The 13,824-nt window shown below is 40.8% G+C and overlaps 2 protein-coding genes across 11 annotated transcripts in view; one reads left to right on the forward strand and one right to left on the reverse strand.

Moving 5' to 3' along the window:
* Nucleotides 1-13,824, reverse strand: part of CASK (calcium/calmodulin dependent serine protein kinase) — a 349,672-nt gene that overhangs the window by 110,160 nt on the left and 225,688 nt on the right. For all 10 annotated transcript variants that reach the window (XM_056558155.1, XM_056558150.1, XM_056558151.1 and 7 more), the window contains one exon: nt 8,674-8,751. In XM_056558155.1, the coding sequence (XP_056414130.1) occupies nt 8,674-8,751 (78 nt within the window). The remainder of the gene's footprint in view (nt 1-8,673; nt 8,752-13,824) is intronic.
* Nucleotides 7,917-13,824, forward strand: part of GPR34 (G protein-coupled receptor 34) — a 65,327-nt gene continuing 59,419 nt past the window's right edge. Inside the window, exons 1-2 of the mRNA XM_056558161.1 lie at nt 7,917-8,020; nt 9,022-9,137. The gene's annotated coding sequence lies outside the window, so the exon portion shown is untranslated. The remainder of the gene's footprint in view (nt 8,021-9,021; nt 9,138-13,824) is intronic.

Below are 13,824 nucleotides of genomic sequence, written 5' to 3' on the forward strand. Positions count from 1 at the left end.
CAATGATTCTCCCCCCCCTCGCTACGCTGTGGATTTATGGGTGAATTGACTAATGTTACTGCAAAGTAGAATTGGTGGCACCAAAAATAAGCCATAATATGGCTTTTTAGGTGGAAAACTGAAAGGGTTATGATTTAAGTTTAGTCCTTAAGGGGTTAAAATGAGATGTGGCCAAAATGCAGCACTGTACAGGATCATTGTTATATTTTGATCGCTCGGACATTTGCACGTACGCCAATACCAAATATGTAGATTAATTTAAATTTTTTATACACATTTTGGGGTAAAATGTGAAAAAGGGGTTATTTGCATTTCTATTGTGGGAGGGGCTTATTCACTTTTGAAATTATTATTATTATTTTTTTACATTTTATATGTCCCTACAGGGGACTGTTTATAGCAATCGTAAGATTGCCAATGCTGTTCAGTGATATGCATAGGCATAGCAATGATCAGTACTAGCGGCGATCTACTTCTCAGGTCTGCTAGAAGGAAGCACCTGTGAGAGCAGCTGGAGGCAGGTAAGGAGTTCTCAGTTTGTCATCTCCATGCTGATGGTGATAAGATCAGCCACCAGAACTGCCCCATTGCAGCAAATGCCATGATCTGGCTTTTCACATGCTGTTTTCTTTCACACACAGGGAAACTAGGGGCTGAGTCTGGTATTGCAATATGGAATTGACAAGATACACTTTCTTTGCACTGCGGTCAGGATTTCTTAAGTCCTGTTCTGCATTACATAGGCAACTCACTGGTTTGAATTGGCACTTTATAAAGGGAATGTATGAACTTGATTTTTACAGATTAGACCTGTTACTAAAAAAGATAAAAAATAAAAAATTTCAGTATCTGTCTCTATACTGTTACCGCTAACGCTGTGCCTGCCACATGGACAGTAACTAAGAATGATTGTTTCTGTTATATGGATTGTAACAGCATCTGTTGTAAGGATAACCTGTCTTGGTGGGCTGGGAATTGTAGTTTTGCAACAACTGGATATCCACAGGTAGGGGAACACTGCACAAGGGTATGTTCAGATGTAGAGCATATAATTTAGATTTTATGCTTCTCATTTATGCTGTGTAAATCAATGTGAATAAAAAGTTAACACAAAATCTGTAGCATAAAAAACACAGCGTATACCCTGTGTGTACACATACCCCAATAGAAGAGAGCCTGTGAAGAGAATAAGAACAGGTAGGCTGTCTTTGTATGCTCATGCCTGACAACTGACACAATGTATAATGGTTAATATGGGCAAACATCATACTTGCGGAGACACACCCAGTAAACCAGCTTTATCCAGAAAGGACAAATCTTAGTAAGGTACATTCATGGCCAGATAGCAGGGATAAAAACGAATATAGGCGTATAAAAAATAAATAAATAAAATGAAGATTGATCTGGTCATATTGCCAGCAACTTAGGGCATGTTACAAAATGTTGTGTGTGATAGTTTAGGTACAATTTAACCAACGCATATCAGCCTTCCTTCATCTCATGGGCAGATTTCTAGACATTTAAATTTTTTCTGCTGCATTCCAGAACTCAAAATCTACTTCATTTATAGAATTGTCCAGGTCATGAGCTTGTGGAGTCCATATACATTCATTCTGCTATGCACTGACTATTGATACATTATTATTATTACTGTATTATTATTCATTGTGACATATTGAACTTGTCTTGCAGAGCAATGTAATGGAATGTTATGTCATAAGTGGTTTAAAAGGATTTTTATCAATTGTTCAGTGTAAATGAATAAAAAGATAACGTTTTTTTTAACCATATTCATCTTTGGTATTTAAGTCATTCCATGTAAAGGCACCTCAACAAAACAGCTTTTTTGGTGACATGGGGAGTAAAATGTTTATTGAATTATGGCAGTGCTTATTTGAGAGTTTACGTAAAGTGCAAGTTCATCTTTGCCCACAAGTTTTGCCACAATTTTTATATATATTTTTTTTTATATGCTTAAAACTGCTCTATACTGACAGCTGTGTGGTGTCTAATTTTTTGCAGTGTTCTGTAGTGTTTCCATAGTGTGGGTCTTTTTTTTGATCAATTACATAGTGTGATGTGACCAAAATACTGCAATTCTGAGATATATATCTATTTCCATTTATGCTGTTCACTTTGCAGGATCTAAAACTTTTGCTGCGTTTAAACAGAGGCAACAGAGAATTATCCATGCTAGCTATTAAAGCAGCCGGGAGCCACCTCTGGAATCTTAAAGGACAACTGCAGTGGTAAACATTTATATATGCCAGTGCCCGGGCCTCAAAAATGAACAAAATAAACTCATACATACCTTCCTACGAGCCCCCGTTGGTCCGGCACAGGCCTCACGGTCCGGCAGTGCCAACGTCATTCCACTTCCTGGGGATGGGGACACCGCAGAGCCGTTGGCGTATCACCGGCCGTAGCGATGTCCCGCCCCGGTCGGTGATAGGCTGAGCCCACTGTCATGTAAGAGCCGGCCAGAGCTCCTTAAATGACAGTGGGCTCAGCCTATCACAGGCCGGGACGGGACATCACTACAGTCGGTGATACGCAGACGGCTCTGCGGTGTCCCCATCCCCAGGAAGTGGAATGACGTTGGCACTGCCGGACCGTGAGGCCTGTGCCGGACCAACGGGGGCTCGTAGGAAGGTATGTATGAGTTTATTTTGTTCATTTTTGAGGCCCGGGCACTGGCATATATAAATGTTTACCACTGCAGTTGTCCTTTAACAGCACAATCAAGTGTTTTTGCATTAAAGGGGTTCTTCTCTGGAAATTATATATTTTTTTTTTAAATCAACTGGTGCCAGAAAGTTAAACAGATTTGTAAATTACTTCTATTTAACCCCTTAAGGACACAGGGCGTATCCATCCTTAAGGACACAGGGTGTACGGATACGCCCTGCGCGTTTACCGGCCGACCAATCAGGGCACCTGCTGCGGGTGTCTATCTCGCAACCTGCTCCGCCCCTCTTCCGGAGGACGTGAGTGGGTGTGGGAAGAAGACCCCAGGAGCTGGGGACCCCGATCCCCGGCATCCCTGTTGGGATCGGGGCCCCAGGAGCGAGGGCGGCGGCGAGGGACTGACCTGCAGCGGCGGCGTGGATCTGCAGTTGGAGGTGAGTGACAGCCTCCTGCTGTTGCTGAGCAACCGCTCCCAGCATGCCCTTTTTGCTGGGAGCTGTAGTTATGCAACAGCAGGAGGCAGACCACCACAACTCCCATAAGGTAATGCTGGGACTTCTAGTTTTGCAACAGCTGGAGGCACATTTTTTCTATGGAAAAGTGTACCTTCAGCTGTTACATAGTTACATAGTTAGTACGGTCGAAAAAAGACATATGTCCATCAAGTTCAACCAGGGAATTAAGGGGTAGGGGTGTTGTATAACTACAACTCCCAGCTTGCACAATCAGCTAAAGTGCATGCTGGGAGTTGTAGTGGTGCATCTGCTGGTTGCATAACTACAACTCCCAGCATGCCTGTTGGCTGTCGGTGACTGCTGAGAGTTGTAGTTTTGCAACAGCTGGAGGCACACTGGTTGTGAAACACTGAGTTAAGTAGCAAACCAGTGTGTCTCCAGCTGTTGCATAAATACAATCCCCAGCCAAAGTAGTATGCCTCCAGCTGTTGCATAACTACAAGTCCCAGCATGCCCTTCCGCTGTCCGTACATGCTGGGGTTGTAGCTTTTGCAACAGCTGAAGGCACACTGGTTGCAAAACACTGAGTTTGTTACCAAACTGTTTCACAACCAGTGTGCCTCCAGTTGTTGCAAAACTACAACTCCCAGCATGCACTGATAGACCGTGCATGCTGGGAGTAGTAGTTTTGCAACAGCTGGAGGTATTTCCCCCCCCCCCCCCCCAATGTTAACGTACAGGGTACACTCACATGGGCGGAGGTTTACAATAAGTATCCGGCTGCAAGTTTGAGCTGCGGCAGAAAATTTTCTGCCGCAGCTCAAACTGCCAGCGAGAAACTAGTGTGAACCCCCGCCCGTGCGACTGTACCCTAAAAACACTACATTACCACAATAAAATAAAAAGTAAAAAACACTACATATACACATACCCCTACACAGCCCCCCTCCCCAATTAAAATGAAAAACGTCTGGTACGGCACTGTTTCCAAAACGGAGCCTCCAGCTGTTGCAAAACAATTACTCCCAGTATTGCCAAGTAGCCACTGACTGTCCAGGCATGCTGGGAGTTTTACAACAGCTGGAGGCCCCCTGTATGGGAATCACTGGCGTAGAATACCCCTGTGTCCACCCCTGTGCAAATCCCTAATTTAGGCCTCAAATGAGCATGGTGCTCTCACTTTGGAGCCCTGTCGTATTTCAAGGCAACAGTTTAGGGTCACATATGGGGTATCGCCGTACCCGGGAGAAATTGTGTTACAAATTTTGGGGGGTATTTTCTGCTATTACCCTTTTAAAAAATGTAAAATTTTTGGGAAACCAAGCATTTTAGGTAAAAAATTTTTTTTTTTTTTTTTTACATATGCAAAAGTCGTGAATCACCTGTGGGGTATTAAGGTACACATTACCCCTTGTTACGTTCCCCGAGGGGTATAGTCTCCAAAATGGTATGCCATGTGTTTTTTTTTTTTTTTTTGCTGTTCTGGGACCATAGGGGCTTCCTAAAGGTGACATGCCCCCCAAAAACCATTTGTCGCTCCTTCCCTTCTGAGCCCTCTACTGCACCTGCCGAACACTTTACATAGACATATGAGGTATGTGCTTACTCGAGAGAAATTGGGTTTCAAATACAAGTAAAAATTTTCTCCTTTTTACCCCTTACAAAAATTCAAAAATTGGGTCTACAAGAACATGCGAGTGTAAAAAATGAAGATTTTGAATCTTCTCCTTCACTTTGCTGCTATTCCTGTGAAACACCTAAAGGGTCAAAACACTTACTGAATGTCATTTTGAATACAAAATGCAGTTTTTATAATGGGGTCATTTGTGGGGTATTTCTAATATGAAGACCCTTCAAAACTGAACTGGTCACTGAAAAATAGTGAGTTTGAAAATTTTGTGAAAAATTTCAAAATTGCTGCTGAACTTCGAAGCCCTCTGGTGTCTTCCAAAAGTAAAAACTCATAAATTTTATGATACAAACATAAAGTAGACATATTGTATATGTGAACCAAAATTTTTTTTATTTTGAATATCCATTTTTCTTACAAGCAGAGAGCTTCAAAGTTAGAAAAATGCTAAATATTAATTTTTTTTATCAAATTTGGGGATTTTTCCACCAAGAAAGGATGCAAGTTACCACAAAATTTTACCACTATGTTAAAGTAGAATATGTCACGAAAAAACTCTCTCGGAATCAGAATGATAAGTAAAAGCATTCCAGAGTTATTAATATTTAAAGTGACAGTGGTCAGATGTTCAAAAAATGCTCTGGTCCTTAAGGTGAAAAAGGGCTCAGTCCTTAAGGGGTTAAAAAACAAATTACTCTTACCGGTAATTGTTTTTCATTGAGCCCACAAGGGCACCCTTTGAGAGACCGCCTCCTCATCCTCAGGACAGGAAACAATTTGCATAAAAGGATGGAACGGACTCCTCAGTTTATATATATATATATATATATATATATATATATATATATATATATATATATATATATATATATATATATATACACACATATACACATACACATATACACACACACACACACATATATATATATGTATATATATATATATATATATATATATATATATATATATATATATATATACACACACACACACACACACACATACACTGCTCAAAAAAATAAAGGGAACACTTAAACACCACAATGTAACTCCAAGTCTATCAAACTTCTGTGAAATCACACAGTGAGAATTTCACATGCTGTTGTGCAAATGGTACAGACCACAGGTGGAAATTATAGGCAATTCGCAAGACACCCCCAATAAAGAAGTGGTTCTGCAGGTGGTGACCACATACCATTTGTCAGTTCCTATGCTTCCTGGCTGATGTTTTGGTCACTTTTGAATGCTGGCGGTGCTTTCACTCTAGTGGTAGCATGAGACGGAGTCTACAACCCACACAAGTGGCTCAGGTAGTGCTGCTCATCCAGGATGGCACATCAATGCGAGCTGTGGCAAGAAGGTTTGCTGTGTCTCTCAGCGTAGTGTCCAGAGCATGGAGGTGCTACCACCGGCACACTTGGAGAGGAGATTAGGTTAGCCTATATTAAGGGGGGGGGGGACGGGGGGGACTAGCATTGTCTTGCATTAAGAGGAACCCCAAGCCAACTGCAACAGCATATGGTCTCACAAGGGGTCTGAGGATCTCATCTCGGTACCTAATGGCAGTCAGGCTACCTCTGGCAAGCACATGGAGGGCTGTGGGGCCCAATAAAGAAATGCCACCCCACACCATTAGTGACCCACCGCCAAACCAGTCATGCTGGATAATGTTGCAGGCAGCAGAACGTTCTCCACGGCGTCTCCAGACTGTCTACTCTGTCACATGTGCTCAGTGTGAACCTGTTTTCATCTGTGAAGAGCACAGGGTGCCAGTGGCGAATTTGTCAATCTTTGTGTTCTCTGGCAAATGCCAAACATCCTGCATGGTGTTCGGCTGTAAGCACAACCCCAACCTGTGGATGTCGGGCCCTCATACCACCCCCATGAAGTCTGTTTCTGACCGTCTGAGTGGACATATGCACATTTGTGGCCTGCTGAAGGTAATTTTGCAGGGCTCTGGCAGTGCTCCTTCCTATACAAAGGCGGAGGTAGCAGTCCTTCTGCTGGGTTGTTGCCCAAAGCCGAAGTGCCTGCCAGCAGGGAAAAGGAACCATCCAAAGCCCCGAGGAGTATGTCAGGACCTAATCCCCTCCCCCAGGCCCCCGCAGCAACTGAAAGGAACCAGGTCCCACCAGATACAGGGGGTGACAGGAGTCGGGAGCTGCGTGCCAAGCACAGGCGGGGAGAGGTGCAGTAGGCTTGCGGTACGGCCTCCTGAACGTGGACTTACGCCGCAGAGGTGTCCCATAAGTTCAAGTTTGACCAGGGCCCCCACAGTCCCCATCCTTAAATGCTTACTGTCTTACATAGAATGGAGATCCCATCCCATTCCTCTGCAGGACAGGAAACAGAACTGGGAAGAAGGGGCCGGTTCAATCCTTTTATGCAAATTGGTTCCTGTTTCCTGTCCTGAGGATGAGGTCTCTCAAAGGGTGCAGTTGTGGGCGATAGGGAAATCCTAATTCTTCCAGTACTAAGCTGCTGTATGCCCCACAGGAAGTTCTTTTCTTTTTGAATTGCCTTTCTGTCTGACCACAGTGCTCTCTGCTGACACCTCTGTCCATTTTAGGAACAGTCCGAAGTAAGATAGGTTTTCTATGGCGATTTGCTCCTACTCTGGACAGTTCCTTAAATGAATAGATGTGTCAGCAGAGAACACAGACAGAAAAGGAAATTCAAAAATAAATGAACTTCCTCTGGAACATACAACAGCTGATAAGTACTGGAGGATTAAGATTTTTAAATAGAAGTAATTTACAAATCTGTTTAATTTTCTGGCACCAGTTGAGTAAAAAAAAAAAAAAAATTCCCAGTGGAGTACCCCTTCAGGGGTTTATGTTTAAAGGAAATCTGTCACCAGTGTCACGTGCACTTACCTGTCTGTACTGATAGATAGTGCAGGTCACACTGATGAAACTGTACTCACCTTGTCCCGTTCCATGGAATTTCCTCCATTAGCTCCAGTCCTGGCAGCTTTGGGCATGGGCAGAGCTTACTGACGTCACAGATTCTGAGAGACCCTGCAGAAAGCAGAAGCAGCTTGGGGCAAGGGCGGAGCTTAGTGACGTCACCGCTGCTGCTTCCTGCTGGGTCCCGCTGTGAGAGAACAGCAGCGGTGATATCAGTAAGCTCCGCCCGTGCCTCAAGCCAGCTGCAGGGACTGAAGCTAATGGAGGAAATGAGCAAAGATCCCCGCCACGGAATGGGACAAGGCGAGTTCCGTTGTCATCAGTGTCACCGACAGGTTAGTGCAGGTGACAGATTTTAAAACAGGCAATGGAGAAAAAAAATCTATACACAATTTGTACACAAATGTGCTAGACAAATATAATGAGAAAGGCAAATTGTGAATAAGCCATGTTATGAGTTTTACAAATTCCTGTCAATTTACAACTGTTCTAGCCTGTAACACTGTAAATGCTATGCTAATAAACTTCATTCAAATTATAAAATAGATCTATAGCAAGCCATTCGTGACCTAATTACACAGTTAATGGCAATTGGATTGACTTAAAAAAATTCTTAAATGTTGTTAGTTAATTAAGCAGAGAAAATGTGTAAAAATAATCTGCTGAAAATCCTCCAAAAAGATAGCAAATACCTACTGAGGAATAATAAGCACCCGTAGATTGGTTGCCTACAACATAGAAGTCAGATTACAGCTAAATAATAGAAGCTACTCATTATGGATGACTTGTTCTACAAGAAACACTCCGACCAAGTGACTAAGTGTCAGAGAGTGCTTATTGCCTTCATAATTACATCTTCCTGCAGCTGGTCCGTTCTAAGCATTAACAATACATTCTAAATAGACCTGAATCAAGATTTGATTGAATCACTGAAATGAGATCAAGAGCATGAATAGTAAAGAGAAAAAAAAAGCAGAAAACAAATTACCTCTTTGGCTCTCTGTACAGCATCACTCGGAGGATTCCTGATTTGTGGTGAAGACTTTGTATTGATTTTGTCATAAAGCTAAAATCAAATGACAAGAATAATAGAATCAAACATGGCCCTTTGATCAAACATGATACAATTAAATAAAAGTCCTAATTTTTAATAATTCAGAAGATGCAGTACTTAAAGTAGACTCTTTAAAGGTTGCTTCTATTTGGTCTCCAGCACACGGAAACACTGGGAATAATGTAGTTCACTTCTAGAAAGTTTCCTGCTGTAATAGCTGTCTTGAGGAAGTGATGAAAATCCCTAATTAAGCTCTGGCAAACTATTTTTTTTTCCTGCAAGGAATGTGAAGACGTAAGATTAGGCTACAACTGCTTTCCCTATTACCATTTATGAACAGAACAATGCTGAATATATTTCTTCTATGGAATGGAACAGTACTAGAAACTGCACCAGAGGTAATTATAAAATCTTTAAAACAGTAGGAGTATGCATCTACAATTCTACATAATTTAAAGGCAAACTTTAGTGCAAGATACTGTACATAAACATTACCACATACAGTACATACAACTTCAAATACTACAGGATAACAAGTGCTCTGCAGTACTGTAGCTATGTAAACATATCAAGGTCTTAAGAATAAAACAATAGCTTACATATATTCACTTCATAGACCACATGACAGCTCATTTAATATAAGTAAAATAGACATCAAGAGTTCTAAAACATTTTCAGTCTCACAGAATGTGTGTTCGTTGGGAAACAAGCAATACATGATTAAAATTATAAAGCCAAATTCAGCTTTCAGTTACAGTACATCACCTCCATCTCCAAACATAGCATGAAGTTCTACAGCTAAGTCATTATTAAGCGTGTAGCTGCCAACAGATCATATATCATATCACAGGACATTTATTTTTAGGCCCATATTAGCCTAGGTACATATGACAACCCAACTAGAGCCAGGAACTGCCTTAAAGGGGTCCTCACTGGAAAACTTTTTCTTTTAATCAACTGGTGCCAGAAAGTTAAACAGATTTGTAAATTACTTCTATAAAAAATCTTAATCCTTCCAGTACTTATCAGCTGCTGTTAAGATCCACAGGATATTCTTTTCTTTTAGGAACACAGTGCTCTCTGCTGACACCTCTGTCCATTTTAGGAACTGTCCAGAGCAGGGTAGGTTTTCTATGGGGATTTGCTCGAACTCTGGAGAGTTCCTAAAATGGACAGAGGTGTCAGCAGAGAGCACAGTGGTCAGGCAGAAAGGAAATTAAAAAAGAAAATAACTTCCTGTGGATCATACAGCAGCTGATAATTACTGGAAGGAATAAGATTTTTTAATAGAAGTAATTTACTTTGTGGCACGAGTTGATAAAAAAAAAATATTTATATATATATATATATATATATATATATATATATATACATATATATATACATATACATATACACATATATATATATACACACATATATATATATACACACATATATATATACACACATATATATATATACACATATATATATATATATATATATACACATATACATATATATATATATATATACACATATATGTTTTCCAGTGGAGTACCCCTTTAACAAAATGAAAACACCATTTGCTCACTTAAGAAGTGTCCACCAGTGTGACTAGCTAAAAAGTAAAAAAAAAAACTAAACATTTCCCCACAAAAAAATCCTACACATACACTATCGCAATATCCATAATAATCCGATCTATAAAACAATTTCCAGTATTATCCAGTATGAGAAAAATACAGGTGACTGCACCAAAATTGTATGCAGGTTCAGTGTGGATTTGCTGTTCAGTTCTAGTGAAGTGAATGGAGCCAAGTTGTAATACAATACACAACCTGCAGGCAGGTGTGGTGCTGTTTCCTGAAGTAATTAGCTCTGTTTTGCTATTGATGGAAAACCCCTTTACGGCACTGCAGTGAGTAACTTCACGCACAGAGCCATACATTTACAGCAAATCAAAAGATTAAGACTAAAGTATATATTTGAAGAAAATAAAAAAGTCAATAAGCCCCTTTCCCAATAAAAAAAAAAGTCCAAAATTTTTATATTGGGTCACAAAAGGAAAAAAAAAAAAAAAGTAATGATAAAGTCACATGTATGCAAAAAGTGTACCAATAAAAACTAATGATCACTGAGAAAAAAAAATGAGCCCTCTTATAGCCTTAAATACAGAAAAGTAAAGAGTTATAGGTCACAATTAGGGATCGACCGATTATCGGTTTGGCCGATAATCACGATTTTGGGCATTATCGGTATCGGCAATTACCTTGCCGATAATGCCCCTCCCCCTGCACCGCCCCGGACCCATTGCCTCCCCATCCCCGGTTTTATAATTACCTGTTCCTCTCAAAGGGAGGGGGCGTGGCCTGACTGTGCAGGTCTCCGCCCCCTCCCTCAGTATGACTGTCTGGTCATATCTCCCCTAGCATTAGCAAAACTACAACTCCCAGCTTGTCCTCACTGACAGCAGCGGGACACAAGCTGACAGTGGGAGGATTTTTCCTCCAGCTGTGAGCCCCGCACTCACAGCTGTCAATCAAGGAAGTGTGTCCATGACATAGGTGATGAAGCATGGACACAGCAGGACTAGTATGAGTCCAAGCAGGCCGGGGGGGGGGGGGGGGGCATGGCAGTTTGACTGGCTTTTTCAGTATGAAATACTATTGGTTTAGCATATCAAAAGTTCTTGTATCTGACATTGCCCATTTAAGGCCAAAATGGGCGGTGTTAAGTGAACTAAAAAGTAAAGTAAAAAAGAAAAAATGTCATGTAACCGGAAAGGTTACCAATAAAAACTCAGTAATAAAAAAAAAGTTCCCACTTGAATAAGTAACATAGTTCATAAGGTCAAAAAAAGACCAGAGTCCATCAAGTTCAACACACAACCGTAATGAGTCCCTACTGAGTTGATCCAGAGGAATGAAAAAAAAACTCATACTCTAGCTAAAAAATAATTCTCGACTCCAAATATGGCATCAGAATAGAATAAAATAAGCAGTGTTTTTTAGTGTCCCAAAGAAGTAAAACTTAAAGGGGTTATCCATGAAACTTTTTTTTATATATATCAACTGGCTCCAGAAAGTTAAACAGATTTGTAAATTACTTCTATTAAAAAAATCTTAATCCTTTCAGTACTTATGAGCTGCTGAAGTTGAGTTGTTCTTTTCTGTCTAAGTGCTCTCTGATGACATGTCTCGGGAACCGCCCAGTTTAGAAGCAAATCCCCATAGCAAACCTCTTCTACTCTGTGCAGTTCCCGAGACAAGCAGAGATGCCAGCAGAGAGCACTGTTGCCAGATAGAAAACAACAACTCAACTTCAGCAGCTGATAATTATTGAAAGGATTAAGATTTTTTAATAGAAGTCATTTACAAATCTGTTTAACTTTCTGGAGCCAGTTGATATAGAAAAAAAAAAAAAAAAAAAAAAAAAAAAAAAGTTTTTTCCTGGAATGCCCCTTTAATAAAAATCAATAAAAAGCGTACTGATAAATAAAATCATGTTCTTTTTAAAGTGTAAAAGACAAAAAAATAAAAATAAAAAAATAAAAAACACACAATTCCCTTTTCCTCCCCCATACAAAAAAGTTGAACAGCAGTTGATTATACGTTATATGAACCCCATAGTTATGCCATTTAAACCATACTTGTCTAGCAAAACACAAGCCCTCATATATTGCTTTGTCGAGGGAAACAAGTTACAAATCTACCTAAATGAGACAACTTAAACCGTTAAGAAAATTGTTTAGGCAATAAAGTGACTTGGTCACTAAGGGGTAAAACACGTTTTAAAGGGGTACACCACCCTTGGAAACCTTAGGCTACATTCACACGGCCGTTGTCCCCCGTTCATATTTTCTCACTTATTGCCTCCTTAACGGGCCATTCTAATAACTGATGCAAACTGATGCAAAGGGATGCCATTTAGTGGCATCCGTTTGCATCAGTTTTTCATCTGTTAGTATCAGCCGTTTGCTGATTTATGCCCACATGCATGTTTATAATAATTCATTGGCCCCAGTGTGTTTATAATAATTAATTGGCCCCAGTGTGCTTATTCCCCCTCCTGCTCCTCATCTTCTTGGAGCAGGTCAGCAGCGGGACATGTCGGGAACCGGTCTGTTCTCTGGTGCTCATCTCCTGCGCTAGGAGCAGGGCAGCAGTGGGAACATGGCGGCGGCGAATGAATAAATGAAGCCTACATGCGGGACATGTCAGCTTCATTCATTCACCGCCGTCAGTTCCAGACACGGAACGATGCTGCCCTGCTCCAAGAAGATGAGGAGCAGGCACTGGGAGGGGGAATAAGCACACTGGGGCCAATGAATTATTTTAAACACACTGGGGCCAATGAATTATTATAAACACGCTTGGGCCAATTAATTATTATAAACATGCATGGGGACATAAATTTGGGGGACAAAGTAATAGCTTAAAAACCCCTCCTCGGTGTCGGCCAATCAGGGCTCCTGGCGGTGATTTTAAAAATGAAAGTTTGCACAGTAGTATATACATCGCAGGGGAGCGTGATCGCATTGGGTCTCAGAATTGAGACCCGATGCGATCAATCCCTTATCCCCTGTACTACTACCCCTAATATGGAGCAGACTCTGTTCCATGATGGGGTAGTAGTACACACACCTATGTAGCCTCCCCAGACACCGGCAGACTCCCGCATCTGGGGGAAGTACTACTTCCATCATGGAAACAAGTATGTTCACTGATGGGAGTAGTAGTCCCGTAGCACTGCAGGAGTCTGCTGATGTCACCTCTTCTGAGCATGCTCAGAAGTAATAACCGTTCAGAAACGGATATTATAAACTGGGGGCAAACGGATGACATTAAAGGTTCATCCGTTTGCCATAGACTTCAATACTAAATTTAGAATATCCATTTCTATCCTGTTATTTTTGACAGGAGAAAAAATACTGCATTCAACGTCTTTTCTCCCATAAAGAAAAAAAAATAAAAAATTTTTAAAAAAAATAAAAAAAAACAGCAGGAAGCAAACGTGTGCAGACGGGTGATAAAAGATTGTAAGAAAATACCATTGACATCCATGGGATTATTTTACAGCCTTTTGGAACCTGTTTAAAAA

Source organism: Hyla sarda, chromosome 2, assembly GCF_029499605.1.
Source record: "Hyla sarda isolate aHylSar1 chromosome 2, aHylSar1.hap1, whole genome shotgun sequence".
Lineage (NCBI taxonomy): Eukaryota > Metazoa > Chordata > Amphibia > Anura > Hylidae > Hyla > Hyla sarda.